The 27853-nt window shown below is 31.8% G+C and overlaps 1 protein-coding gene across 1 annotated transcript in view; it reads right to left on the bottom strand.

The window, feature by feature from the left end:
• Positions 1–255: 255 nt before the first annotated feature.
• Positions 256–27853, bottom strand: part of MS3_00004570 (uncharacterized protein) — a 36292-nt gene continuing 8694 nt past the window's right edge. Inside the window, exons 5-8 of the mRNA XM_051212507.1 lie at positions 14685–14894; positions 12209–12476; positions 8462–8794; positions 256–2096 (exon numbers count right to left, since the gene is read on the bottom strand). Coding sequence (XP_051072692.1) covers positions 1936–2096; positions 8462–8794; positions 12209–12476; positions 14685–14894 — 972 coding nt within the window. The 3' untranslated portion in view covers positions 256–1935. The remainder of the gene's footprint in view (positions 2097–8461; positions 8795–12208; positions 12477–14684; positions 14895–27853) is intronic.

The raw sequence follows: 27853 nt of genomic DNA, 5'->3' as shown, positions 1-27853 counted from the left end.
AGCGAATTTCCGGCGCTTTAACCGGGTTGGTGGACACGGAGAGTCCACCTAGGAGGGTCGGAAAACCCTGATTTCAAACCAATGGTGCACATAGGCTCCAGTGTCTTGAAGGAACAAATGGCGTATGAACCGATCGTTGGTCACCGGCTACCATGGGAATACATCTCCTTGTGAATCAGACCTTCAAGTCGAAGGCTCCGGGTGTGGTCCCCTAAGAAAACCACCTGCTTCGGTTTGGGCACCCGGGCAGTATCACAGCCCTCACACATATGAAATGAGATCTGTGTGGCGCATATGTATTTGGTGCCTCTATATGAGTTCACCAAATATTTACAACAGATCGTGAACTACTATTTAGGATTCTTTGTATACATTAATTTGTAATGATTCGATGAGTGACAAATAGGATGAAACGTACATCCTAAATTTCAGTGCTAGTTATATCTCATCTACTGATTACAATTCTATATATTGTTTGATTACTTTATTTTTCTACTGTCCATTAACATAAGTATCCTACCACCAACTATGAACTCATTTAACCTATCACCTTCCATGATCAAACGTTTACAACCACCGAATAAATTATCGACATCATAACATCAAACACGTTGAAATTGTGTAGCTGTCCTCATAAATACAACAAAATAGAATATATATCAAAATTTCTTTTATTAAAAAAAAAAAGAAGGAAAGTATTCTCCAGAAATAGTACAAAATGTAAATTACAAATATAAGTAAGCAAACGTTGTGTATCAAATAATGGAATTAATACTTGCTAGTGTTTGGATCTTGTACATGATAAGTACTTTGTTGTTTGTATTGTTTTGTTTATTTTCCATTTTAATTGTGAAAATCATAAACATACACTATGAAATACATCAAAATAAGACAAGTTATACAAAGAATAATAGCACATGTGTTATTAGATTAATTATGATTGTAACTTCAATAAGTTATATTCTTCTATTCATAACATAAAAGATAAGTAGTTAAAGGGAATCAATGAAAAGAAATTTATTATACAATAAATGGGATCACATGAAATAATAACTGATATAAGTGATCTACTATTGAAAGTAAATGTTGGTATAATTATGAACGTTCGTTTTTTTTTTTATAATTTCGCTAATAAAATCATACAATTGAAGAAGTATTTACTTTTTCGAACATCATTTTACACATTTATGATAAAACAATGGAAGTCGTAATATATATATATATATGTACTGTCTCTAAAGGTTGAATTAATATATCTTTATTGAAACATTGTATAACTATGCCATCAATATAAACAATAATAAATTAACAACATACTTACAAAATAGTCTTATACAAGGTTATCACTTCTTTATTATACACACATATACATATTATAAATGAAAATGATAATACACTTGGAAATGATTGGAAGTATCCAAATACAACATATTGAATATTTCATTCAATATTCAATGGGTTTATAAATGAAACAAGCAAGATACAACGAAACAGTCGTCAACAAAATCATCTACTTGAACCAAAAAAAAAGAAGAAAAAAACAAGAACAGAACGAGAATAAAGTAAATTGAATATAGAGAAGAACAAAAAGAAAAATCTATTTTCTAATAAATTGACCAGAATTACTTGATAATTAATAAACATTGAAAAAAGTGTTTTTCAGTACAAATAAATAAGATGGTAAGGTGAAAGGTAAGAATGTAAAAAGAGAAAAAAAACAAAAAACAAAACGTGTTTAACCACTGAGAAAAGGTCCGTGTTTGTTTTTCTCTTTTCTATCCGTTAGTTAATACTTACAACAAGAGAATAAAAATAACTATACACACGAAAGAACTGATGTATATAGCTGTTATTATAAATAGCATATATATATATATATATATATATATATATATATATATATATAATAAGTATGATTAATACAAATAGAATAGTTTATAAAATAAATACACCATTATTAATATCATTAAATAATTGTTGATCTACTAGTTGATAAACTTTTGTTTTCGGATTTAAAAAGTATACATGATCATTTGGATCAATGTTTGGATCGAAACCAAGACGACTGATTTCTGCTTTGCTAATTTTAAATGTACCTAAATAAAGAATAAAATAATAAACGAGATTTCTTTTTTTTAAAAAAAAAAAGGCGGAATGAAACCATTTTTTAACAATCATAAATTAAACTTCATTAAAAATACATTTAATCTCAAATATTCATATGAAAACACGTTCATATAAAGTTTTTACAATGTTGTTATATTATTAAACAAATTTGATAAATGTTCAATTCATGTTCCAATCAACAAGAGGTTAAAAGAAGTAAAAATTCATCCAGTCAGTCATCTACAATGTAGGACCAGGCAAATGTATGCATCGGTCAAAGTTGCCATACCGCATTATCACAACAAGATCAACAAATTCATAGAAGTAGTTAATTCAATGGTGGTAATATATAAAAGAAAGATTGCATAAAAGAATATGGTACAAGAAGAGAGAATTATTTCGTAGAAAGAAAGATATGGAGCGATTTTAATCTCTTAGTTTAAAGGAAGACAGTGTGTATACATCTATGCCATTGTGATCGATTCTGATCCATGTCACCAAAAGTCTCCAACCATAGGTTACGATAGTCACGCGGACCACAACCAAGTTATATCGAAAACTTGTGAGTAGTGGAGGCCCTGAGAATGCATCTTTTTACCGCCGATCTCACTACGATCCTAATACTATTACTATGATCATCATCATTGATATAAGTAGAAGTAGTAGTGGTTATTAATATTTTATAATTTTTATGAACATCTGTTCGTCCTTTCTATACTTTTTTATATTCGTCAAACAGTCAAGTATCATTTCATAATTTTTACACATAATACCATTCCATCTTACTCTTCCCTTCTATAAATCCGGTGTTCGTCTTGCAGTGCTAACTGAGGTGTGTCAACTTGAACCGATGCATGTATGCGCCTGATCCTACGTTGTAACTGACTAACTCTTACTCTTTCTCAGTATATAAGTTACCTGTACATTGGTACAATGTAATTAATAATATTTTGTTCAAATACAATCAAACTTCCTACTTAAGTCATTTGAAAATAACAAATTTCATTGATAACACAAGTTATTTCCAGCTGACAATAGTAAACAAATTGATAATGCATTATCATATGTAACTTCCTAATTAATAAAACAAGTAAATGATAAAATGGATATGAATGTTTGAAATACATTTTGTACTAATTATTTCCGATATATTTAACAGTATCTATTATCATCTGTTATACATTACGTTTCTGTAAATAAACAACAAACAAACATTACTTCAAATTCAATGTAGCAACAACAACAAAAAATCAATAACTTAATCAAAGGTTTGTTTATCATTTTGTTTGCCAATATCATAAAATTTTCATGGTGTGTGTGTGTGTGTGTGCATGATATATTTTTGTAAAGCTTAAACATTATAATAAACTATTCCAAGTGTTAAAAACAGTGCAATAAATATTCAAGTTTAATTCTTTCGTTCTTTGTTATCGCTTTTTTTCTCTCTAATTTTGAAAATGGAACTTAGTTGTGTTTTCCCTCTCGTTTTTCTCTTGAACAGATATCTTTTATTATCAATAAATAAAGCTTTAATAGTAAGTAATATATTGTGAATTCATAGAAAAAAAAAAGTTTTGTTTTAAAAAAATGAGAAAAAAAACAACAGGACTTTAGTACGTGAACATGAATGTGACAAAGTTTAATTATCACCTTAGTTGTTCGTTTTTTTTCAAAATTATTATTATTATTATTATTATTATTATTATTATTATTATTATTATTATTATTATTATAGTGTAATGTGGTATTGTGGTGTATGCAGATATAAGTAGTATATAACACCAGTCAGAAGTGGAATGTCTGTGAGCAGAAGATTGAAATGAAGAGAAGTGTGTAGAAAACTGAAAGCAATGGAGATAACAACAGAAATGTGGGAACAATGAAGCCTGTAAAAGACAATTCAAAGATGTATAATTTTCACATTTTTCTATACCACTGAGTGATTATGCATTAAACAGTAGATTAGTTTTCGCCACCTAAGTCCTCATTTATAATAGTATTATTATTTATAGGTGTCATTACCAAGGTTTGATTTGATAATTTCGAATAAATTGAGCATTGGGTTGATTGTTATAAATAAAATAATATATTTGTAATATCCCAATGAGTAAAAAATTGGATTTTCTGACGTTTCGTGACTTAGTGTAAGTCACTTCTTCAGAGAATAAATAACCAAATTAAAATTAATCCAAGTTTAAATAGTACAACGTTGTATATATATATTATTTTATTTATAGTATTATTATTTTATTTTATTTTAACACATAGATATTGGTACAAAGGGGCACCGTATACATGTGCGCCACACAAATCATGCGACTTGTGTGAGGGCTGTGATACCGCCTAGGTGCCCCAAACCGAAGCAGGTGATTTTCTTAGGGGGCTACTCCCCGAGCCTTCGACCTAAAGGTCTGATCCACAAGGCAGTGGAGCATCGTAAGGAAGTGCAGTCCCATAGTAGTCGGTGACCAACAATTGGTTCATACTTCATTTGTTCCTTCAGGACACTGGAGCCCATGTACACCATTGGTTTGGAATCAGGGTTTTCCAACTCTCCTAGATGGACTCTCCGTGTCCACCAACCCGATTAAAGCGCCGGAAATTCGCTTTACGTCCTCTCAATTCCGTAAACAATACCCCTGTCACAAGAAGGCAGTGAGTAGGACTTCTTTGGCAGAGGCTATGGTCATGTGAGAGCATTTCGCGAGGGTGAGCAGACTCTCGCCACTCTCGGCCGTACCAGGGCATTTGGGTGAAATAAATTCTTACGTAATTATGTCATATCAAAGTAAAAGTAATATGAATTTATAGTTCTTAATGACATTTTTATCAACAGATTAAATGAATTCAAACTGCACATAGACAGACAATATCAATATAAAACTTGGCATAGATGTGCGTTGGCCCAAACTACCAAACCAGATTACCATAACGAGATGAAAATAAGAAGAGACCGAAATAATCTAGTAATAATAACGATAAAAAGAAGGACTAAACTAAGGGAATATGGTTTTAAAAAAGAAGTATTCAGGTATGTATGAAAAATCGTGGAATTAATTAAAGATTGAAGGAAAGATGCGGAGTGAATGTATCTGTGTTATATTGCACTTTATAGTATTTCATGATGACTGATTGAAAATAATCCAGATCGCAGCTTGGATGTTTTTCTTTTTCTACTGAACTACATCAATACACTTATCAGTTGAACTACTATGACTGAATTACATATGACCAATCAACATCTAATTGGAACATATTAATTCATCGTATTACATGTGCATAAGAACATGATCACATTGACAGTAAAAAATACCATTCACATGAAATAGTAAGTTTTTAAAAAAAAACATAAACTCGAAATTCAGAGAGTAAACTAACAATTAAATTGGTGTGTATAACTCCCCGTGAAACATAGAAATATATCAGCCGGACAAATATAAACAATAAATGATTCGGCACTAGATATGTGTCAGTGTTCTTAATATCTACACTTTAGATATGCAGGATCGATGATAGCGTACTACTGCACAAAAATTACAGCAATCTATCTAATGAATGGATATGAACAAAAGTATCTCTAGTGAAAACCATTTGACATATTCAATTTATTTAATAGGATACAGTGTGGTGTATGCTACTTATAACGACAGACATAAGTAGTATGTAACAGCAATCGAAAGTGGGAACCTTGGCAGCAGAAGGTTAAGAAGATCAAGATGAAGAAAATACAAGGGGAAATAAAAAGGAATTGCCAATAGGAAGAATCATATTTATTTATTCATCATTTATTTATTTTAACATATAAATATTGGTAAAAAGGGGCACCGTATACATGTGCGCCACACAAATCATGCGACTTGTGTGAGGGCTGTGATACTGCCTGGGTGCTCAAACCGAAGCAGGTGGTTTTCTTAGGGGAACACACACGGAGCGTTCGACCTAAAGGTCTGATCCACAGGGCAGTGCAGCAACGTAAGGAGATGCGGTCCCATGATAGTCGGTGGCCAACAACAGGTTCATACTTCATTTGTTCCCTCAGGATTCTGGAGCCCATGTACACCATTGGTTTGGAATCAGGGTTTTCCAACTCTGTGTCTACTAACCCAGTTAAAGCGCCGGACATTCGCTTTTCATCCTCTCAATTCCGTAAACAACAATAATGCCGCGAGAAAGCAGTGAAGCACAAATGAAATAATCAATGTGCGGTTCTCATATTTTACCAAGGTGTTATGTAATTTTATACAAAACTAAATTTGGTTGTCCCCATCTGTTTTCTCGTTCATTACAATAGTAGGATTATATTACGGTTTTCTTTTTTACTACACTCAAATTTATAAAAGGAAGTACATAAATGAAGCATTTAAGTCCAATATTGAGTTCTAATAAGATTTTAAAATTAAGTCGGTTTATTACAATCAAGTTCAATTACGTAATAGGTTCACTTACACAGATCACATGTGTCGTGTCACAATATTATATAACGTGGATTAAAAGTGCAAAATTAACAATAAAAATCAGAACGATTTGTAAAGAATAGTTTTATTACACACTATCTATCACTTACTCTAGACTAACATCACGGCGGTGCCAAAGATGGCGCAGATTGGTACATGGCGCTCTGGCTTTCACTATATGTGAATTGATCTCATCACTCACTCTACTATCAGCTATTCAGATACACGAAATCGACTATTTCTAACTGCTTACTACCAAGAGTGAATGAAGATGCAGGGTCCTGCCAGTCTTGTGAAAGTACTTTGCACTTCGAAGGTGCAAACAACATACCATTCCTACAGATACTTATTTCCAACTGATTAACTGCGGATTGCATGGCTTGAGTATTATCGCACAGCAATACAATGTCATCCGCATATTCAAGGCCGAGTTTTTCTCCAAGCAACAGATCTACACCACTGTAACCTACGTCGATTAGAGCTGTTTTCAGAACGTCATCGATAGCAAAACTGAACAGTAGTGGTGAGATTGGGCAACACCAATGTTTGAATGGAATCATAGAGAGGGATGGTTGCATGCACTCAATCTGCCTAAGGTATTTGTATGTATGGCCTTCAAGCTGTCAATAAACTTCTCCGGTACACCCTTCTTCAATACACAGTTTCAATGAGCAGCCCTATCCAACGAATAGAAGGCGGCCCTGACCACAACAAAAGCAGAGATTGTTGGCCTGCAATAAGTATGGCGGTGTTCTAACATTTAGCGGAGAGCTTGGATTACATGACTTGAAATCAGTTGTAATGGATCATTTACATTCATTCTCCAATTCATGAATCTCGAGCTTAATAACACTAAAACCTTTTTATTCTTCGGTTTTATGCGTTCATTTTAACTCTCTTACATTGAGTGATGTTTTTATTTGTTGATTTCATTGTACTGTGTTGATGTACAGAAAGGCAACTTGAACTGCTCTAAATATACGCCGAATCTTAGATTGTTAATACTAATGATTTACATTTTCGAAACTGTTCAAACAATTCACTGAAAATCCACTAAAACACACAAACCAACATGTCCGCGACTAAGCATCTGGGGTAGCTTCTTAGTCTTTTCTTTTTTTGAGATAAACTTACCAATATTTTTCGCTTATAATTTAAATCTAAAAACTTGATTTCATAAAATACGTAGGTTTGAGATTAGTAGTGAAATTCAGAACACGCGTCTAGTTTTATTTGAGACACGCCGGATGCGTATACCTGCATCTAAATTTATGTTCACAGTGGGACTCAAGCCTGGAACATTTCGTTTCAAATGCTACTGAGTCCAGTGCTATTAGAACAGTAGCGATTTGTCTATTTCTTTGTATTACTATTAATACTATCATATCAGTATAAAGATGTAGGCTTGATCACATGTGACAGCCTACGCACATAACTCTCTAGCTTAAATGTTAGTCAGTTAAATATGCTTGAATCCTTTTAATTGCTTAGCTTTGATTTGATTGTGTATTCACTTGCTCGTGAGCATTAGCTTTTCTGCTCACATTCACTTGAGGTGCTTGTAAGTTTTTTATCTGAACTCACCATTAATAAACTGTAGTCGGTGTTTCGTGTTGCTTTTTGAATTCAGTGTTGGAATTTAACGGTTATCAGGACAATTGGTATAAGAAACCTAAAGAATTGTCTCGATAACAAGCCACTCAGGATATAGAGGATGAGATTCACACAAGTTTTAATAATGACACTAATAAACTTGGATTTGAGGAAAATAAAATAAAAACCTTCTGATATGAGCTTAGATAACATTATATGGAATACAAACCTACCTACACAAAAAAGAACGTTTAATCAGTCACATAAAAATTATAATAATGAGTAAAAAAGAAGTGAATTGAACATACCAGTCATCGTCAGATTTTGACACAACCGTATGAATAGAGGACGTGCATAAGAAGGCAAGTTCCCTGTAAACTCTTCATTTATTCGACAAAGCAAATTTTCTTCCTCTATAGAAGTAAGTTTTGATCCTTCTAATGCAATAGCAGCCATTCCAGCTTTCCCCTCTGTCCCAGGAATAGAAACACCGAATACAGTCCCAGTTAATGTTCCAATAGCTTGATCTAAAACACGTTCAACTTCTGAAGTGGATACATTTTCCCCATGCCATCTAAATGTATCACCTAACCGATCGATAAAGTACATATAACCCAATTCATCACAACACATTAAATCCCCTTAAATTAAAAGAGAATAAAAATGAGTTGAAGTATTTTCTTTATGGGTCAATTCAACCAAGGAGTAAATTTTAGTCTCAAAAATATAATTTATGAATAGTAATTTTGTATGATCTATTTTTGAAAAACAAACAAATTTGTATTTAATTTTTGTCAAACAATTTATTAATATCAGATGGGTTTTTTTGTGGAGGTTGTAGTAATTTCAATGGTTAAGATCATGAGTCGGTGCTTCCAGATTTTTCATGGTGGTCTAGCTTCAACTGACTTATGATCTTAACCATTGAAGCAATTTATTACCAAACTGTCTCTTACATATTACCATATATATTTGAGCACAGTTGTTATAAATCACATCATCGCCTGACTAACCTTTTAGTAACTCTCACAGATAACATTTTTGTCACCGGATTAATAATTAACATCGGATCATACTAGTAATTATTATTTAAATATTTATAATTCATTATCGATATGTTTCACTAACAATAACATTACTTTTAGAGCTGAAAAAGAAACAAATTATATATGGTAACTTAAAATTCAAAATAAAGCTATCTGCGATGATGAAGATTTGTAGCTCAAATGGATGATTTAGGTGAAGTTCTATTTTTTGAGCTGGATGATTTGGATGTGAATGATGTTGTTCAGAAGAACAATTAAAGCTCCACAACCAAACCATCCAGTTCAAAGAACACAACTCCATCTAAAACCTATGTACATCAAAACAGTGTATTAAAAGTATCATAATTTGAAATAGGTTTACTCCTTCCTTCGGTTACAATTAAAACTTCATAATGATTTATGTTTAATTAAAAGACATTCGACAGATTCAAAATTGATTTTAAAAAAGTGATAACAATGTTGTATGGTTTAGTAGTTAAACCGAAGGACATTCAATCTAATAGGGTAAAATGATTCTAAGATTATTCATCTACTTCCGTTTGAACAAATCAGTAACAACACAAACTGTGGTTCAGAGCTGAGTACAACATATAGTATTAGATGGAGTTACAGTGAGTTAAAGTTGATTAAGATTGTAAGTATCATTACCAAGGTTTGATTTGATAATTTCGAATAAATTGAGCATTGGGTAGATTGTTATGTTCCACTGTATTATTTAAACTTGGATTAATTTTAATTTGGATATGTATTCTCTGAAGAAGTAGCTTACACTGAGTCACGAAACGTCAGAAAATCTATTTTTTCCTACTTATTGGGATATTAAAAATATATTATTTCTCGTTGATTAAGATTATTTTAATAAAAGTACGAATGGATTAATAACGAAGTATTTATTCGAACCAGTAATTAATATAACACAACATAACATCAGGTATGTACGTAACACATTCGATACTGTGATATTACTATGATTTTAAAATCTATGCCAGTACTAATTAGCAACGTTACCAAGAATTATTCCAAGCATAAATGTGAATCTAAATGATTAAACATTCACAAGACCAAAACTGGTGTCTGAAGTAGCAGTCAGTCAGCTACAACATGGAATCAGACACATATATGCATCGGTCCAAGATGCCATACCTCATTAAAACAACAAGATCAACATCAAATTCATAAAAGCAGTTAATTCAGTGGTGGTAATATATAAAAGAAAGATTGCAATAAGGATATAGTACAAGAGGGAATTACTTCGTAGAAAGAAAGATATGGAGCAATTTTAATCTCAGAGTTCAAAGGAAAACAGAGAGTATATACACCGACGCCATTCTAATCGATTTTGAGCCATGTCACCAAGAGTCTCCAACCATTGGTTACGATAGTCATGCGGATCACAACCAAGTAGTCTGCATCTACCAACATGGCTCAAACTAGAAGTTAGTGACTTCAAGCACTGATACCACGTTTTGGCTTGGCTGCCCCTAACTTTCTTCCAACCATCCCCAACACCAATACGCATTGCGCGTCGTGGTAATCGGTGGTTGGGGATACGTAACACGTCGATGAAGCTTCACAACCTCATTAATTGATTTACCACTATGTTTGAAGTAGCATGATTAAAACGTCACAAAATAAGTTTAGTGGAAAGAAATTTTCTTTCCCAATTAGTTCCTCATCAAGGCTGTACTCTAATACATAAGTTCTACAATTAAGGATAAAATTAAATGCAAATAAATGACGGTTGATCATTTCAGCAACGAATCAGTTAGATACTCAACGGATGTAGAATTAAATCTAAAGATAAGACCACATAATCGGTTAATCAATAACAACTTGTTACGTAAGAATAAGAATTAAGTTCGTTCGAAATTAAGCAATTGAATATAAATAGCTGATGTTATTTTGTAAAATTATCAGTATGTAATTAATAAAATTGCTGCGAGAAAATAAAAATTACGCAATTAGACTATTAAGCTAGATAGATAGATCACGTAAAATAAAGTTATAAATTAAAACTGAATAGAACTGAAATCGATTAATGTCCTTAAGTATTGCACATTGAATAATATTTGATAGTAATTATATTCTATATCTTGTTCAGTAAGGTTTCAACAATAGTGAAAATACAAGTGACAAATGTGTTATTAGTCAATTATTCAATTTGTTTACGACAGTTTTTAGCAGGATTTAATCAAAACAGTATGACCATGAACAACATAGGTAGTTACATTCAGGAAATTTATAAATGTAATTCATGCATAAATAGGCTGTAATAAGTGTTCGCGCGCGAGATCATTAGGTCCTGAGTTCGAATCCCGCGGGGCGGGATCGTGGATGCGGATTGCTAAGGAGCCCCACAGTAGGACGAAACGGCCATCCAGTGTTTTCAGGTTTTCCATGGTGGTCTAGCTTCAATTGACTCATGATCTCAACAATTGAAACTATTATTACAATTAAGATTTAACCAAAATAGCACAATGATTAAGAAATTATTAACAGTTTGTTTCTACCTCTTCTCTTATTCTTTGATTGACCTAATAACCTATATTATCACTTGTATTCTAAGATTATACAAACAAAATGCATTGAGTTATGTTTGTCCATACGACACTGCTTATTGAAATATAAGAGTTTTCTCAAAAAGACTTACCTCTTACACTGATTGATCACTGAGTATTGATCAATGTTATGTTTATCTGACCTTTATTACTGATCGAATTTTATTGATCAAGCTACAATGTATCCACTAATCTACATGACTGGCTATCATGTGCACTATTTTTATAGGTTAGGTGATTAGAAGTAACAGGTAGAAAACCGTGAACCTAGGTATCGTGTTAATTGGCATTCGTCCGCACATTAGCGCTCATAAAAGAAGTGTACCTGTTACACATCCCTATACTCAAAAACATTGTTAACAAAACGTTCAAAGAGTAATTGTATTGAAACAAGTAGCATTTCAAAATAAGCTCACAAAATAGCAATGATATATATTTAATAACTTCTTACCAGAAGCAAACCATAAATCACCCTTACGTAAAACATTTCGAATAATTTTCTTTTCGGAAGCTTCCGAATTAACATAACCATCAAACATTCGAAAAGGATCATTTGAACCAATACGTGCTACCAAATGACCAGGTTCATTTGGTTCACACAGTATGCATAATCCAGTTATGGGATCTCTAATAGGTTCTTTAGTGTCTACATCAATTTTAATGATATAGCATGGATAAAAACCATCAATGATTTTTGAAACATAACCAACTGCACCAAACTGGAAGGAAAGTAAGCAAAGAAAGCAAAACAACATCGATAAATTCATAAAATAGAGAATTATAATAACTGTTAGTAATTTCAAAGATCTTCTACAGTAACATGGGAATGAGGTGATAAAATTTACAAAAAAAATCAACTTTGGGTTATAATAATTCTTTTCGATTAGTAGATCAAAGTAGACAAATAATGCCATCTTGTAACTCTTGTACTCAAGTAGAATTTTAAAAATTTCATATTATGCCTAATCAGAAATTTAATCACGTCAATGAAATCAACGACATGATCGACTAATCAATGTACCATTTTATGATAGTATACGCTAAAGATTGATAAACATCCCAATAAACATTAAAAAGTACAATTAAATAAATCCATATTTTCAGAATAGTGGTTTGTGGGAATTGTGGGAATTTTAACAGTGAACTTAATGAGTCGATTTAACTAGACCACCACTGAATACCTGGAAGCACTTGACGGCCGTTTCATCCAAGTATGAAACTCTTCAGCAGTGAGCATCCACGATCCCGCATGTGGGATCATATTTAGGATGAAACGGCTGTCAGGTGCTTCCAGATTTTCAATGATAGTCTAGCTCAGATCGACTCATGAATTCAACTGTTAAAATTCATAGTTGTTTATTTATTTAAATACATGCCCAATGGTACAAAGGACTATATTAAAATATATATGCGCCACACAAATAATTGAATTTTTGAGTGAGTCATGATACTGCTCGTGTGCCCAAGCCGAAGCAGGTAGCTTTCTGAGAAGGCCACTACCCAAGCCTTTGACCCAGAGGTCTAATCCACGAGGTAGTGTGACAATGTTAGGAGATGCAGTCCCATGATAGCCGGTGAGCAACAGTGGGATCAGATGACATTTGTCACCTCAGGATCCTAGAGTACATAAGCAATGCTGCTTTGGAATTAGGGTTTTCCAACGCCCCTAGGTGGGTCCTCCGTACCCACTAACTTGGTTTATACACCGAACATTTCCCTTAGTCCTCTCAATTTTGTAAACAAAAACTGCGCTGCAAGAAGGCAGTGAGTAAGAATTCCCTGACAGTGGCTCTATGCGGATGGCCATACGAGAACATTTCGAGAGGGAGAGCGGACTCTATCAACTCTCAGCCGTACCAGGGCATTTAAGAAGCATATTCGGCCAAGAATGTGATAATATACAATAATACCAATGTAAGTTTTCATATGCTTTGATTTAAATAGGTTAATTAGGTGTATGAACAAGTAAAAGCTTATCATAAATCAACAGATTATTAAACTATACAAAGTATTTTAGTTAGAAATTGGATAAGCTACGTTGCTGAAAAATTAGGCTTGTGGATAAGTGCTTACAATACTCGACCCTCAGACAGTAGATTACAGATCAGAACAATTTTTCGGCTAATTAAGAATTTAGCAAGCTGAATAAAATTGCTAAATCTCATGCAAAAAATGTGGCTCAAAATCAGTCAGCCATACGCAGCGTAAAACCTGATACATATGTGCATCAATTCAGATTATTAGGCCACACCATCATAAGAAGATGGAACTATCAAGATGAATACCAAAGTAGTAGAAGTGATAGTACTATTAATAGTAAAAAAATTCGGTGCAGAGGATATGAATTGAGAAGGCTAAATAAATTCACATAATAAAAGGTATGAAATGATTTTGAAAGTTAGGATCTATGAGAATATAAAGAGTGAATACGATTGGTTTTGACCCTTATCATTCATTTTCAACTAATGGTCACGACAATCATGTGAAACCCAACCAGATAGCCTGTACCTACCAAGAATTATCACATCAACGGTCAGCAACTTCATGTAAAGGTCCTAAATTTTGGTTTCAGTACTCCTAGTTTTATTCTCAACTATACACTAACCTTTACTCAGTAAGTTACATTTAAAAACGTAGAAACTGGTTTTGATAACAATAAAAAGGTAGAAACTGATCTTAATTAAAAATGAAGTAAACCTTTGGCTTACTCTTTTGAATAAATGTAATTTACATTTAATATTTACTCAATAAAATTAAAACTCGGCGAAATATTGTTTGTCAAACGTGTGTACCTCTGACTATCTAAAACTATTCATACAATTTAAAAAAACTTTGAAATAACCAAAAGAGCGGGTAGACACAATTTACATTAAAAAATATCACAAATACAAATAAAAAGTAATTTATATTGATGGGTACTCCCTCACTTTATTATCCATGTTAGCAATATTAGTATTTGACTCTGTAGCACCATAAAATTCCCCAATCTGTTTAACATTGAAACGTTCTTGAAATGCTTTCCATATTTGTGGTCGTAGACCATTACCGAATGCAATTCGTACATGATGTTGTTTATCTGTTGGTCTTACAGGTTGACATAAAAGATAACGACATATCTCTCCAATGTATTGAGCAACCTGAAATGGGAAAAAAAGAAATTTGATTTAAAGAGAAAAAAACAATAATTCCAATTTAATTGTAGTTGTTATGAAAATTATTTTAAAAACGATTGGTCAGAAAGTACAGACAAGTGTAAAATGTGTTGTGACGGATAGTGTCTGAAATCTGATACTGATACACTGTGTAGTACGCGCTGATCCCTTCCACCCGAATGACTACTTAAGTGAGAAAGTGTACTGGGCTATCAAATAAAATGCACAAATACTAATTCATATATATACCACTCAATTCTTAGGGAATTGACCCATTTCTTAGCCAATGAAATGTATTTATCCTTTAGGTTATCCCTGATTGTCAATGACTGACCTTCTATTACTTCTGGTCGTCTCTCCATATCAAAATAGCTTTTACATAAATGAACTTGATCCGTTATATGGAAGTTTGTAGATATGATTTAACATTCTTGTTTATATTATAATAATTGAGAAATAAGCAAATAACTATCCAATGCTTCTTGACTTTTAACAGTTGTCTAAATAAAGTTAGCAGTCTGTGATATAAACTTTAAAGAAAAAAAAGAATTCGGCATAAATAACATGAAATCATCATTGAAAGTTGAATATATAAAGGTTAGGAAATGAAATACAATGAATTGATCGATATAAACAAATCAATGGGAATAAGACAATTTCATTCCATAGTTACATAAGCTAATCTACAAAGTTCAAACTTTTACAAACTAATTTTACATAAATAACGGGAAATGAAGTGCAATAAAATTGATTTTTAGAGATAATTTACTGATTAATTAATTGATTAATTGGGGAAAAAAGTAAAGTTCATTGATATATCTTTATTACTTTTAATAACGATGTGACTAATCGAAAGGAAAAACAAAAGGAATATAGTGACTCCGTCATTATATATCTTATTATTATTAATATTAAAACAAGGTAATTATATTGTGGTGTGTACTACTGATGTTGACAGATATAAGTAGTAAGTATCACTAATCAGAAATGGAATACCTGGAGGTAAAAGATTGAGAAAATCGAAGAGAAAAGAACGAGAACAGAGATTGATTAGTATGGAAATGAAGGGGCAACAAAGTCTGAGACAATTGATGAATATTTTGCAAATGAAGTATTCAATGTATGGATCTCATAATTTACCAAGATCTTCTGTAATGTTGTATTAGAGTACATTTGGTTGTCCCCATTGGTGTTCTCTTTCATCACAATATTAGTTGTCAGTAATATGAATAGTAATAATAATTATTACTATAGTAATGATAACAATAATTAGTAAAAGTCAATTTTATTAATTTATATTAAGAATTGGTGTACAAACTAAACAAAATTACATTATAAACGAATAATCCATTACTATAATGTACTTTTTATTTAAAAAACAGGGATCCATTTACAGAATAAAGAATAAAAAATGCATTTATTGAAAAACCGATATAAAAGCATTCATAGGCTATTAGTACATATTCAGTAGTTGATTCAATGTGTATAACAAGACGGTTTGAATATTGTATTAGTTGTAAATATAGATAAATCGAATTACAATGAACCACCACCGAGTAAGCAACCCCTAGGTTAAGAATAGAGTCCAAGGTAAATATAACAAATAGATTGATGAGGTATTAAATCTTCATCAACTGAAGTGGCTGAGACATGTGTTACCTATACCTAATCACCACATAACTCAACGATTGATGTTTTGTAGTGTAGGAGTAGACTGGAAAAAAAAGGGGCAGCCAAACCAAAACATGGCATTAGTCCATAAAGTCACTGGCAATCGGACTAAGCCGTGTTAATAGGCGTAGACTGCCTAGTTGGAATTTGTATGATTATCGTAACCAATGTTTAGAGACTTTGAATGACACGGATCAAAATCATTTGTGATGGCGTAGATGTATGTATTCTTTGTTCTACCCTCGAAATCTGAGCTTCTGAATTCTTCATAAAATTTCTTGTTTTTATTTCAATAATTTATATATTCTTGAACTGTATTTTCGATGCCTAATCTTTTTAATCCCTATTCATACTGTCACTACCTCTACTATACTGGGGTTTAGGCTGACAATTTCATCTCTGTGCTAATGGGGTATGTCAACTTGAACAGATGCGAATAAGTACTAGGTTCAACACTGTGATCGACTGACATTGAATGGTGATGAATGATCTCATATAATACAACTTATTAGTCTGATTGTCACTTTCTCCATAAACAAAAGTTGTAAAATTAATTTAAGGGGTTTATGAAGATAGTTGAACACGAAATGGTGAACTTTAACCGTACAGTTGTTTACCAATGGCACTGGAAGATGATTGAGTTATATTGACAATTAATTATGATTAAGTGTAAATTATTCGATGTCAACTCAGTGGTCTAAAAGTTCAGTGCTCAAGGTAAAAGACGAAAACATTAGCTTAAATCAACAGTACAATCGTTGATATACACCTCTGAGAAAGCAATTGTTTAATACATCCTAGTTTTTAATGACTGTTTAACTAAGGTTAGTATCAGATATCAACTAAAAACGTTGTAGAAGCTAAACAGATAAATCCGCCTTCTTATGATCAGTTTAATACTTCCATCTAAGAATGATAGGATGTACAGTAAAACAAAAACAATAAGAAAGTTAATTTATAGAAGAAATGAACATTATGAAAGGTTACACTAATATATAGCATATTCTTGTCATAATTACGTCAAAATTTGACCCATTGTTCATATACATACATGAACAAATGCTGTTATGATTCATTATTAATACAAACAGATACATCAAACGCCAGTGCATTTCAAAAACATGTAGTTGCATTTGTAAAGCAAAGGAAATTAAATGATACAAATACTACTACTACTACTACTACTACTACTACTACTACTACTACTACTACTACTACTACTAATAATAATAATAATAATAATAATAATAATAATAATAATAATAATAATAAACGCTATTCCAATGCTATAAAACAAAGCAAAACAGTTGTTTAGAGTATCATCAACGATAGCGCACTTTTTATGACAGTTTCATTGATTTGCAAACTGTTCAATAAGATTATTTACCAGGTTAATGATGGAATAATTAAAAGAAGTAATTTTTAAAAATATAAAAGAACTAGTCAATTCATTAAGTGTATTTAAACTAAAGAGAAATTAAAACCATAACATTTCTAGGAAACATTGAACTGAAATAGTATGGCTAATATGTTTATCGTACAATAAAATAAGTGATAATGAAATTTCCCATTCAGATATTTAATAAAAGGATAAACCTATTAAAGTAATACCAATCACTAAAGCCATAATATTGTTATTTATTTATTTATTTATTTATTTATTCATATCTTAGGATAATTATCATTTTGTTTAATTGTTTTGTTAACTATTCATAATTATTTTCATAAACAGGTGAAATTGTAATGCAGTTTAATATATTACTACATGGTTGATATATTTTACGATCATTAATATTACTATTATTATTATTGCTATTACTAAATATAACTATATTACAATATTTGAAATCATGAGTCAATTGAAGCTAGACCACCATGGAAAACCTGGAAGCACTGGACGACCGTTTCGTTCAGCAGTGCGCATACACGACCCCGCCCCCGCGAGATTTGAACCCAGAATCTATTAGTCTCGCGCGTGAGCGCTTAACTATATTAGTGTATAGACTTAATGAAAGACTAGTTGAAAAGAAATATTTCTTTGTCCTATTCGTCTGTTTTAATAAATGATGAACCAAGGTGAAAAATTAAGGTTACAAAGTAGTAATTACTTTTGCTTATTATAATACACATAAACGAGAATTAGATAAAAGCAATAAATAAACAAACCAGTAACACAAAAAAGATATAAATATTACAAGAAAATAAGTATTAAATGTAAAAATCAGTACTTAATACTAGTAATAATAATTACAGAATTCACGTCAGTTTAAAGGCATGATCAATTTGACATAAATAGTAGCATACTATCGCCTCTAGTTGGGGTACGAACCCACTGTGACCAGCAGTGCATGTTAATGGTTGCCGAGACCTAATCATTACATGACCGACAACTACCGGTACTCCAGTTAATCCCAGGATAATTGAAATCCCCAGTGATAACCTTAGCATTAAAGTTTAGAGCAGATGCATGTATGAATGCATTGATAATAAGATCATTCCCATTAATCGAACTATCAGGGCTCTGTATATATATCCAAGGAGTAGACTATGACTCACGGTGTTGACTGACATCCAGACTGATTCTGGTAAACTATTCAGGACACTATCTTCAACTTTATTAGTTGTTAGAGTATCAAAAGCATATATAATACAACCACCTCCTCTCTTAATTTCTGTCACAGAGATAGAGTCTATAGTTCTGGATATTTAATTCTGAATCAGATACTGCTTGAGAGCACCATGTTTCAGTGATAAATATGAAATAAGGCTTGACTAGGAAGGCTAATGTTCTCAAGGCTGAAATTTTATTCAGAGGTGAACGTGAATTGATAAGTAATAAGTTGAAAAAGGAAGTATGGAATGCAAAAAAACCGAGAGCTTCCCTATTGATGTTGTGTATTTTGAATTTGCATAGACTGTGGTTTATTTTGTTTGACTGATCATATGGGCTATCGCTTGAACAAACTGTAGTGCTAGTGGGAACAGGAACTTGTGAAGGCCGAGAAAATCGTTATTTTGATAAAGTGGATTAATTTGTTGAACCTGACTAGGCGGACAGTTAAGACAAGCACCTGCTAGTTGGGGTTGAGTTGATGATGAGTAACCTAGTAATCCATCTTGCCCAATGGAAAAGTGTTGAGAAAAGCTACGTCTTACAGGTTTATTATTTTAAACGTCTAAGACTTATGTACTAAGCTGTGTTTATATAGTGATACTGTAGTGAACAAGAACAAGAGTGGGGACAATCGAATGTATTTGACACGGAATTACAGAGCATCTAACTAAAATCTAAGAACCATATAGCAAAAATTTAATTTGCAAAATATCAATCCAAGTCTCAAAATTGACTTTCTTTCGCAAATATCAGTCCATTGTCTCAGATTTTATTGGTCATGCATTTCCATACCAATTACGTTCCGTTCCCGTTCTTTCCTCATTGACCTTCTTCCATACCTGACCACCGTTATACACTACTTCTGTAACCCACACCACAATACTACCGGAGCGCATTAATTGAAGTAGGGAGAGATTAGTGTAAACTCTTCACTCACTGATTGAAAGCCAATAACTTGAACACCTAAGCCGTTTCAATCAATACCCTTTCAGTTCACCAATGGTTATCTTAAGAATTTCGGTACGTTTGAAGTTTGCGTTACGATAACACAGTATCTAATATATATTGTTTGAATATCGTTGAATCCTAGTTTATAACTCATAAATAGCTTTAGAATTTATACTTAAAGCGATATGGGTCGGCTGTTAAAAAAACGATCCCGGAAAAGCCCTAATTCTTCAGATAACAACAATTCTGTTATTACCTATTCCCCATGCTCTGCTACTCCTTTTGAATCTGATAATGTTGGGAGTGGTCTTACATCACACCTGCTGCTGGATGACTCTGTCTCTAATTTAATAACGAATTCCACCTCAAGATCAAAAAGTATCGATAATATCAAGAGCAACTAAACGACATGCGTTCTAAAGTTGAGTCACTTGCTAGCTCTTTGTCAAAGCATGATGATCTGAAACAAGAAATAAAGACACTATCACCCGTTAAACTGCTTTTGTCAAAAGATATCGTATTTGCTTATCGGCTTCTAATGGTAAACTGGATAATATCGGACTAGTGTCGTCATTAGATGTACATTGGTTATCAGAAGTCACTACAGGCATAATAGGCAAATTACCACTCTTCGTTGGTAAATCAGATTACTGGAGAACATGAGATAGGGTAGATGCTCTGTAATTCCGTGTCAAATACATTCGATTGTCCCCACTTTTGTTCTTGTTCACTACAGTATCACTATTTAAATACAGCGTAGTATAAAAGTCTCTGCTTGGCACATGAATCATAATCAATGAGTGTACACGAACAATTACAAACTTTCTAACTAATAGATGAAGAGGAACTATGACATAATTATTAGTTGCATTTTAATGAAAGCGAAACATACTAGAGCTAAGTTTCGTAGACATTAAGTCTAACAATTTTATTTATTAACAAAAGCATCAGTTCAAAATCATTCAGCTTAATGTGTAACAAACAATTTGATCTTACAAAGACTTATAAAAATAGACTGAGAAAACACAAATTTAACTGTCACGAAATAGATGATAATATTAAAATCAGTAGCAATTCTAATTTAAAGTGAATGAATATATAACCTGGTCATATGAACTGCTTATCGTATAACTGTTAATTTCAATATCTTAATTAATCAAACTGCATCAGAAGGTAAGCTTTAACTTGGAATCCTGAAGGCAAAAAAAAGGAAGACCAAAAAACAAATTGTGCAGGGCATTCAAAGCAAACATTGAAAGAACGAATAGCACTTAGAAACAACTGGAAAGGAGAGTTCACGAGAGGTAAGAGGAGTACATAAGTAATAAGTAATTAAGATTAGTATAATTCCAATAATTACACTTTAAGAATCACTATATCAAATAGCAAGAAATTCACTGAAAGTTTGAAGTATTCTCAACTGTTCAGAGAATGTCATTTACCAGATTACAACATTGTATGAGTATTAACGAAATTATAAACAATTTGAGTAAATATTAATTTTTATATAACGTTTAGAATGTTCAAATCAAACTAACGTTATCATATTAAACAACTGATTTCAACAAAAATTAAAAATAACGGTATAAGTAAAAGTGAAATGAACAAAGGTACAATTCAAATAAATAGAAAATTTGATTATTGAAAAGGTGAAAAAGATCTATAACTCAACTAGAGGAGGTCAGAAAACTAAACTCCATCAAAAATTACACTTAGAAACTAACATTTAAAAAAATTGATTGTCGTATCTGTAAAAACTTGTTTAATTTATACAACAATATCACAACATTTACAAATGTATTTCCGATAATGCAATGAGAAGATGAAGTTTATTAGAATTATGTGATGATATATTAGCGCAATACATTTCGAACAATCTGAACACACATAAGATCACAGGATAGACAGACATTATCCTCCGTTGCGAAACTTTTGATAAAGAATGGTCACAAGCTTGACATCAATTCAGCATTTGTAGTGTTATACAAAATCCTTCAAGGATGTACACTAAGGTTTATTGAAGCCTTGGTTATTTGGTAATTGAAACCTCCATTATGCATTCAAAAACAATTTATCCTTACACTTAACCTAACCTGGTAAAACTGATTTTGAAAAGAGCAAGAACAAACATTCTAGCAGAATAGCATGAATTCATTTTTAGTTCGTTGATTATCGTCAGCTACTTACAACCTGTGATATTTATAATCATGATTACATAATGGGTTTAAATTACTTACATGAAAGAGTTTGATTGGAAGTTAATGTTGAAGACATATTCGTATAGTATAGCAAGGGTGTAAATAAATTTAATAGACTGAATATTGTAAACATATACCTTCTGTAAAAGAACATTATGACAAAAGTTCGAACGGCTAGAAACAAGTAAACATTGATAGGAATAAAATGAGTAGAGTTCAGTTGATAAAATAAGATTATTAATTTGGAAGATAGTTAAAATAAAACTCAATGATGTGATAAGTGCAAGAAAGAGTTTAAAGAAAAAGAAAAAAACTATTAAGATACAGCGAAGGAATATTAGTCGCCAAGGCAAGGAAAGATTAATAACCATCTCCTTTTGAACACATAAATCAGGATTTTGGCGTCTGATAGCAACTGCTTCAGCAAACTTCAGAAGACTGGGGTTTGACTGCTTACTAATCACCTTGAATGGTTGTAAGGTATCGACATGATGTCCTGTATCAAGGAGATGTTTGGTGATTGCACTATTTAGAATCTTTCTTTCTCTTGTTCTGAGGCTTTTTGGAACATGTTCAAAAAATCTGAGATAAGCCCTTCTTTCTGTTCGGCCAATGTAACTGCTTTGGCAGGTACACGTAAATTTATAAATACAGTTGGCGGTAACATGAAAGGGATGCTTGTCGACCTTTGATTGAGTTATTGAACATGTTGTTTTATACAGAACTAAAAGTTTGGCTTCCGGATAAGTTCTGGTTAGCTCAGTGTTCAGTTTCCTGCTGATTGTGTTTGCAACATCATCACCTTTGAAGTCGATACCCTACAACCATTCAAGGTGATTAGTAAGCAGCCAAACCCCAGTCTTCTGAAGTTTGCTGAAGCAGTTGCTATCAGACGCCAAAATCCTGATTTATGTGTTCAAAAGGAGATGGTTATTAATCTTTCCTTGCCTTGGCGACTAATATTCCTTCGCTGTATCTTAATAGTTTTTTTCTTTTTCTTTAAACTCTTTCTTGCACTTATCACATCATTGAGTTTTATTTTAACTATCTTCCAAATTAATAATCTTATTTTATCAACTGAACTCTACTCATTTTATTCCTATCAATGTTTACTTGTTTCTAGCCGTTCGAACTTTTGTCATAATGTTCTTTTACAGAAGGTATATGTTTACAATATTCAGTCTATTAAATTTATTTACACCCTTGCTATACTATACGAATATGTCTTCAACATTAACTTCCAATCAAACTCTTTCATGTAAGTAATTTAAACCCATTATGTAATCATGATTATAAATATCACAGGTTGTAAGTAGCTGACGATAATCAACGAACTAAAAATGAATTCATGCTATTCTGCTAGAATGTTTGTTCTTGCTCTTTTCAAAATGATAAAGGGAAGTATGTGGATAATACTGATTTATTATCGAGAGTGGTAATCACATTGTTCTTGTGTAGTTTAATATTTTTTCTTTGTTCTGGCTTACCTTTAACCTGTCTAGTTGACCTTTAATTTTCATATAAAAATGTCTTGGCAAGTATATGTGTGATTAGATTGTTCAAAATGTAATGCGCTAATATATCACCACATAATTCTGATAAACTTCGTCTTCTCATTGGATTATCGAAATTTATCAAAGGGACTAATCGTTTCAAGTGTATTTTCTTTTTGTTCATGTTCATGTAAAAAACCGAATATATAAATAAGATGGGAAACATTAAATTCATGTTTTCGTTTCCATATCTTGTGACTACATTTAAAGTATTGAAAATCTACCTTTAAGAGAGAAAACATACCAATGACTTACTTTTAAAAGAATAAAATTAGAAATAGAATTTTTCCAATAAAAATCTGAAATTATATTAAAACACTATTCATATGTTTATTAGTGTAAATAAGTAAAGAAACAAATGTATCTTTCGATAATGATATTAGAAGACGAAGATCTGGTCACACATATACTTGTTAAGAGCATTTATATATAAAAATAAAAGGTCAACTAGACAGGAAACGGGGTAAAAGGAGATGAAGATAATGATAAGAGTAATATTAATAATAATAATAATAATAATGTGAACACAATTTGAAACCTAATCACTCTGGATAATAAGTCAATATTACCAGGGTAGGTTTAAGGTGAGAACAAACTGTTTTTGAATACACAAAGGGGTTGAATTTTCGTATGGCTAAGGCTTCAATAAACCTTAGTATACGCCCTTTTACACTTTTATACAACACTATTATATGTTTAGCAATAGAGGATGATGGATGTTTATCCTCTGCTCTTATTGGGTCACTTGACTGTATTTGTTTCTGAAGCCATTTGGGTACATGTTCACTCAACATTAGGGTGTCTAGTTGACCTTTTATTTTTATATATAAATGCTCTTAACAAGTATATGTGTGACCAGATTGTTCGAAATGTATTGCGCTAATATATCACATAGTTCTGATAATCTTCGTCTTCTAATATCATTATCGAAATTTATCAAAGGGACTAATTGTTTTAAATGTATCTTTGCTTATAACTAATATAATTTACTAAGGTAAGATTGTATTTTCACTTTCGAATGTCATGTATAGATACATATTTTTTCTACCCTAAGTTGATTGTATACGCTTTTAGTTGGGTTTTTTTTCAAATCCCCACATTAATAAATACTTTATTTGATGAAATATATGAAATATATGAATTTTAGAAGCCGTCAAATGCCCTGGTACGTTCGAGAGTGAGGAGAGTCCGCTCACCCTCTTGAAATGTTCTCACATGACCATGTGTATACAACCACTGCCAGGAAATCCTACTCATTGCCTTCTCGTGGTGGGGGTGTTGTTTACGAAATTGAAAGAACGAAAAGCGAATGTCCAGCGCTTTACCCGAGTTGGTGGACACGGAGAGTCCACTCAGGGAAGTTGGAAAACCCTGATTCCAAACCAATGGCGTATGAACCAATTGTTGGTCACCGGCTACCATAGGACTGCATCTCCTGACGTTGCTCCACTGTCTTGTTAACCAAATCTTTAGGTCAAAGACTTCGGATGTGGCTCCCTAAGAAAGCCACTGTTAAAATACGTAATTATCATTAAGATAATATTGAGAGTGTATAACAATCGATGTCATCCGGTAATTCGTATTAAGACAAATATTCATCTATTCGAATTTTTATTTGTAAATTAATCATACTGATGAAATGTTTGACATAAAGAGTATATAACCTACTGTTTTTTAATCACTTATGTTAACTTTTATGAATAATACCAAAAAACGTTTTGCATTAAACGTGTTGATTACACAACAGATTTGTAAATTAATCAATTCTAAACAAAATGAACTTTGATAATATGATACATTGTTGATAAGTAATAAATGAGTACACTTTTTTTGTATACCCTCTGATAATATTAATTAGATATGTAACAATGAATAAATGTAATTAAATAGGACACTGACAATATATATATATATATATATATATATATATATATATATATATGAGTGAATAGGGCTATTCCAAAATAGTAATCAATAAAGGGAGAAAAAAGAGTGAAATAACAATTTATTCTAGTAATTAGAGAGTTTTGTTTGTTCAAATTGTCTTTTGTAGGTTAACCGTTCACAAATCATTATAACCTGAATTGTTCACTTATCATAATTGATAATGTCATTTTTATTTTAAAATCAATACAACTATAATCTATGATATATACAAAGATTTAACATATTACAATCTAATCTATTCATTATTATAATGTATATTTTGATTATAAATAAATAATATATTTGTAATATCCCAATGAGTAGAAAATTAGATTTTCTGACGTTTCGTGACTTAGTGTAAATCACTTCTTCAGAGAATAAATAACCAAATTAAAATTAATCCAAGTTTAAATAGTACAACGGAACAATAAGAATAATATTTGATCAATCAAAAACAGGTCAGAACTTGTTCTGACTAAGTCACGAAACGTCAGACAATCTAATTTTCTACTCATTGGGATATTATAAATATTTTATTTATTTATAAGAATTTACCCAATGCTCAATTTATTCGAAATTATCAAATCAAACCTTGGTAATGATACCTATATTTTGATTAGTTTATATTTCAATAAGTAGTCAATTATTTCCACCCACAATCAATGATTATTACCATTGATATGGAAGGATGTTTAATTTTTGCGATACAATCATCATTGTCGTAAAACAATTATATTTTCTTTACAAAATTGATGAGCAATAAAAATGTGAAACTACATAGAATATTTGTTAGAATAGATCATTTCACATAATACACTGTAAACTACATCTATTTATTACTAACTTTCTTTTATGGGCTGATACTGTAGTTTGACTGATAAGAATAAATTTAGGTATTTGAATTAATAATTGAGTGGTTAAAAGTTAAGTGATCGCTTCAAAGAAGTACTAATTCATTTAAAACATATTTAATCGTGACTTGTTTTAGGAATTTCAGTATTTTCTTCCAAAAAATGCAAGAACAAATATTGATACAGAATAGTATGAATTTATAATATTTCGAGGTTTCTCGTCAAATGCTTACAACCAAATATGTAATAGAATTTTACATTGAGATAAGAAATAGTGTGAAATTGTGTGATAATTTTAGAGGTAATAAAGGATTCATGGAATTAAAACAGTGATAAGATAGGTTACGTTTTAAGTAAATAGAATTTGAAAAGTTAACACAATTTAAGAGGATCAAGTGAGCGGAAATGTGTGAATGAAAAGTTGGTTTAAGAATTAGGTAATAGGGGAGGAATATATCACAAATATTTTAAAATAAATAAATGAATAAAATAACCCAATTAACGAAAAAAATCGGATTACCAGGGTAATAATAGGTTTATTAATGTCTCTTTTTTGAATACATAAATCCGATTTAAGTTTTTTTATCACGATTGCTTAAACGAAACGGAGAGCAGTCGTACTTCTTTGTCTGTTGATAATTTTAAAGGCGTGCGGGATGTCGATGGTATGCCCGGTATCAAGTAAATGCCGGGCTATTGCACTGTTGAGAATCCTAGTCCCTCGCAGCCTCAGGTTCTTCGGAACACGTGTTGAATGGGTTAGTGATGACATTACGGTTTTAACTAATCTTCATTCCAAAAACTGGTTGTCAATAAAGAAAAAATGATGGAATGACAAATATTTAACCTTGTCAGATCACTGAACGCAACTTAGAGAGTTTGTTTCGTCATAAGATAGTAGATCATGAGGTTACCAAAAGTATCATTATTACTATTACTTAAATTACCATCTTTCCGTATCAATCTGTGCACTGACGGAAAAACCAAACACAAGTCTATTTTTGTCCATATCTCCTAATCAGTACTTAAATCTTATTACCGTATTAGGTAAACTATTATATTTTCTAAGGTAATTCAGGCATAATTTAATCAGCAGTGGTTGTTAGTACAATTTCTTTTTTTCAAAAATGAAGCTTTTTCGTAAAGATCAGTCTTCCTCTCTTCGATCTTCCTCGAGTTCTCG

This window comes from Schistosoma haematobium, chromosome ZW (genome assembly GCF_000699445.3).
Source record: "Schistosoma haematobium chromosome ZW, whole genome shotgun sequence".
Taxonomy (NCBI): Eukaryota; Metazoa; Platyhelminthes; class Trematoda; order Strigeidida; family Schistosomatidae; genus Schistosoma; species Schistosoma haematobium.
Note: the sequence above shows the minus strand (reverse complement) of the source record. Positions and strands in the feature narration are given on the sequence as shown.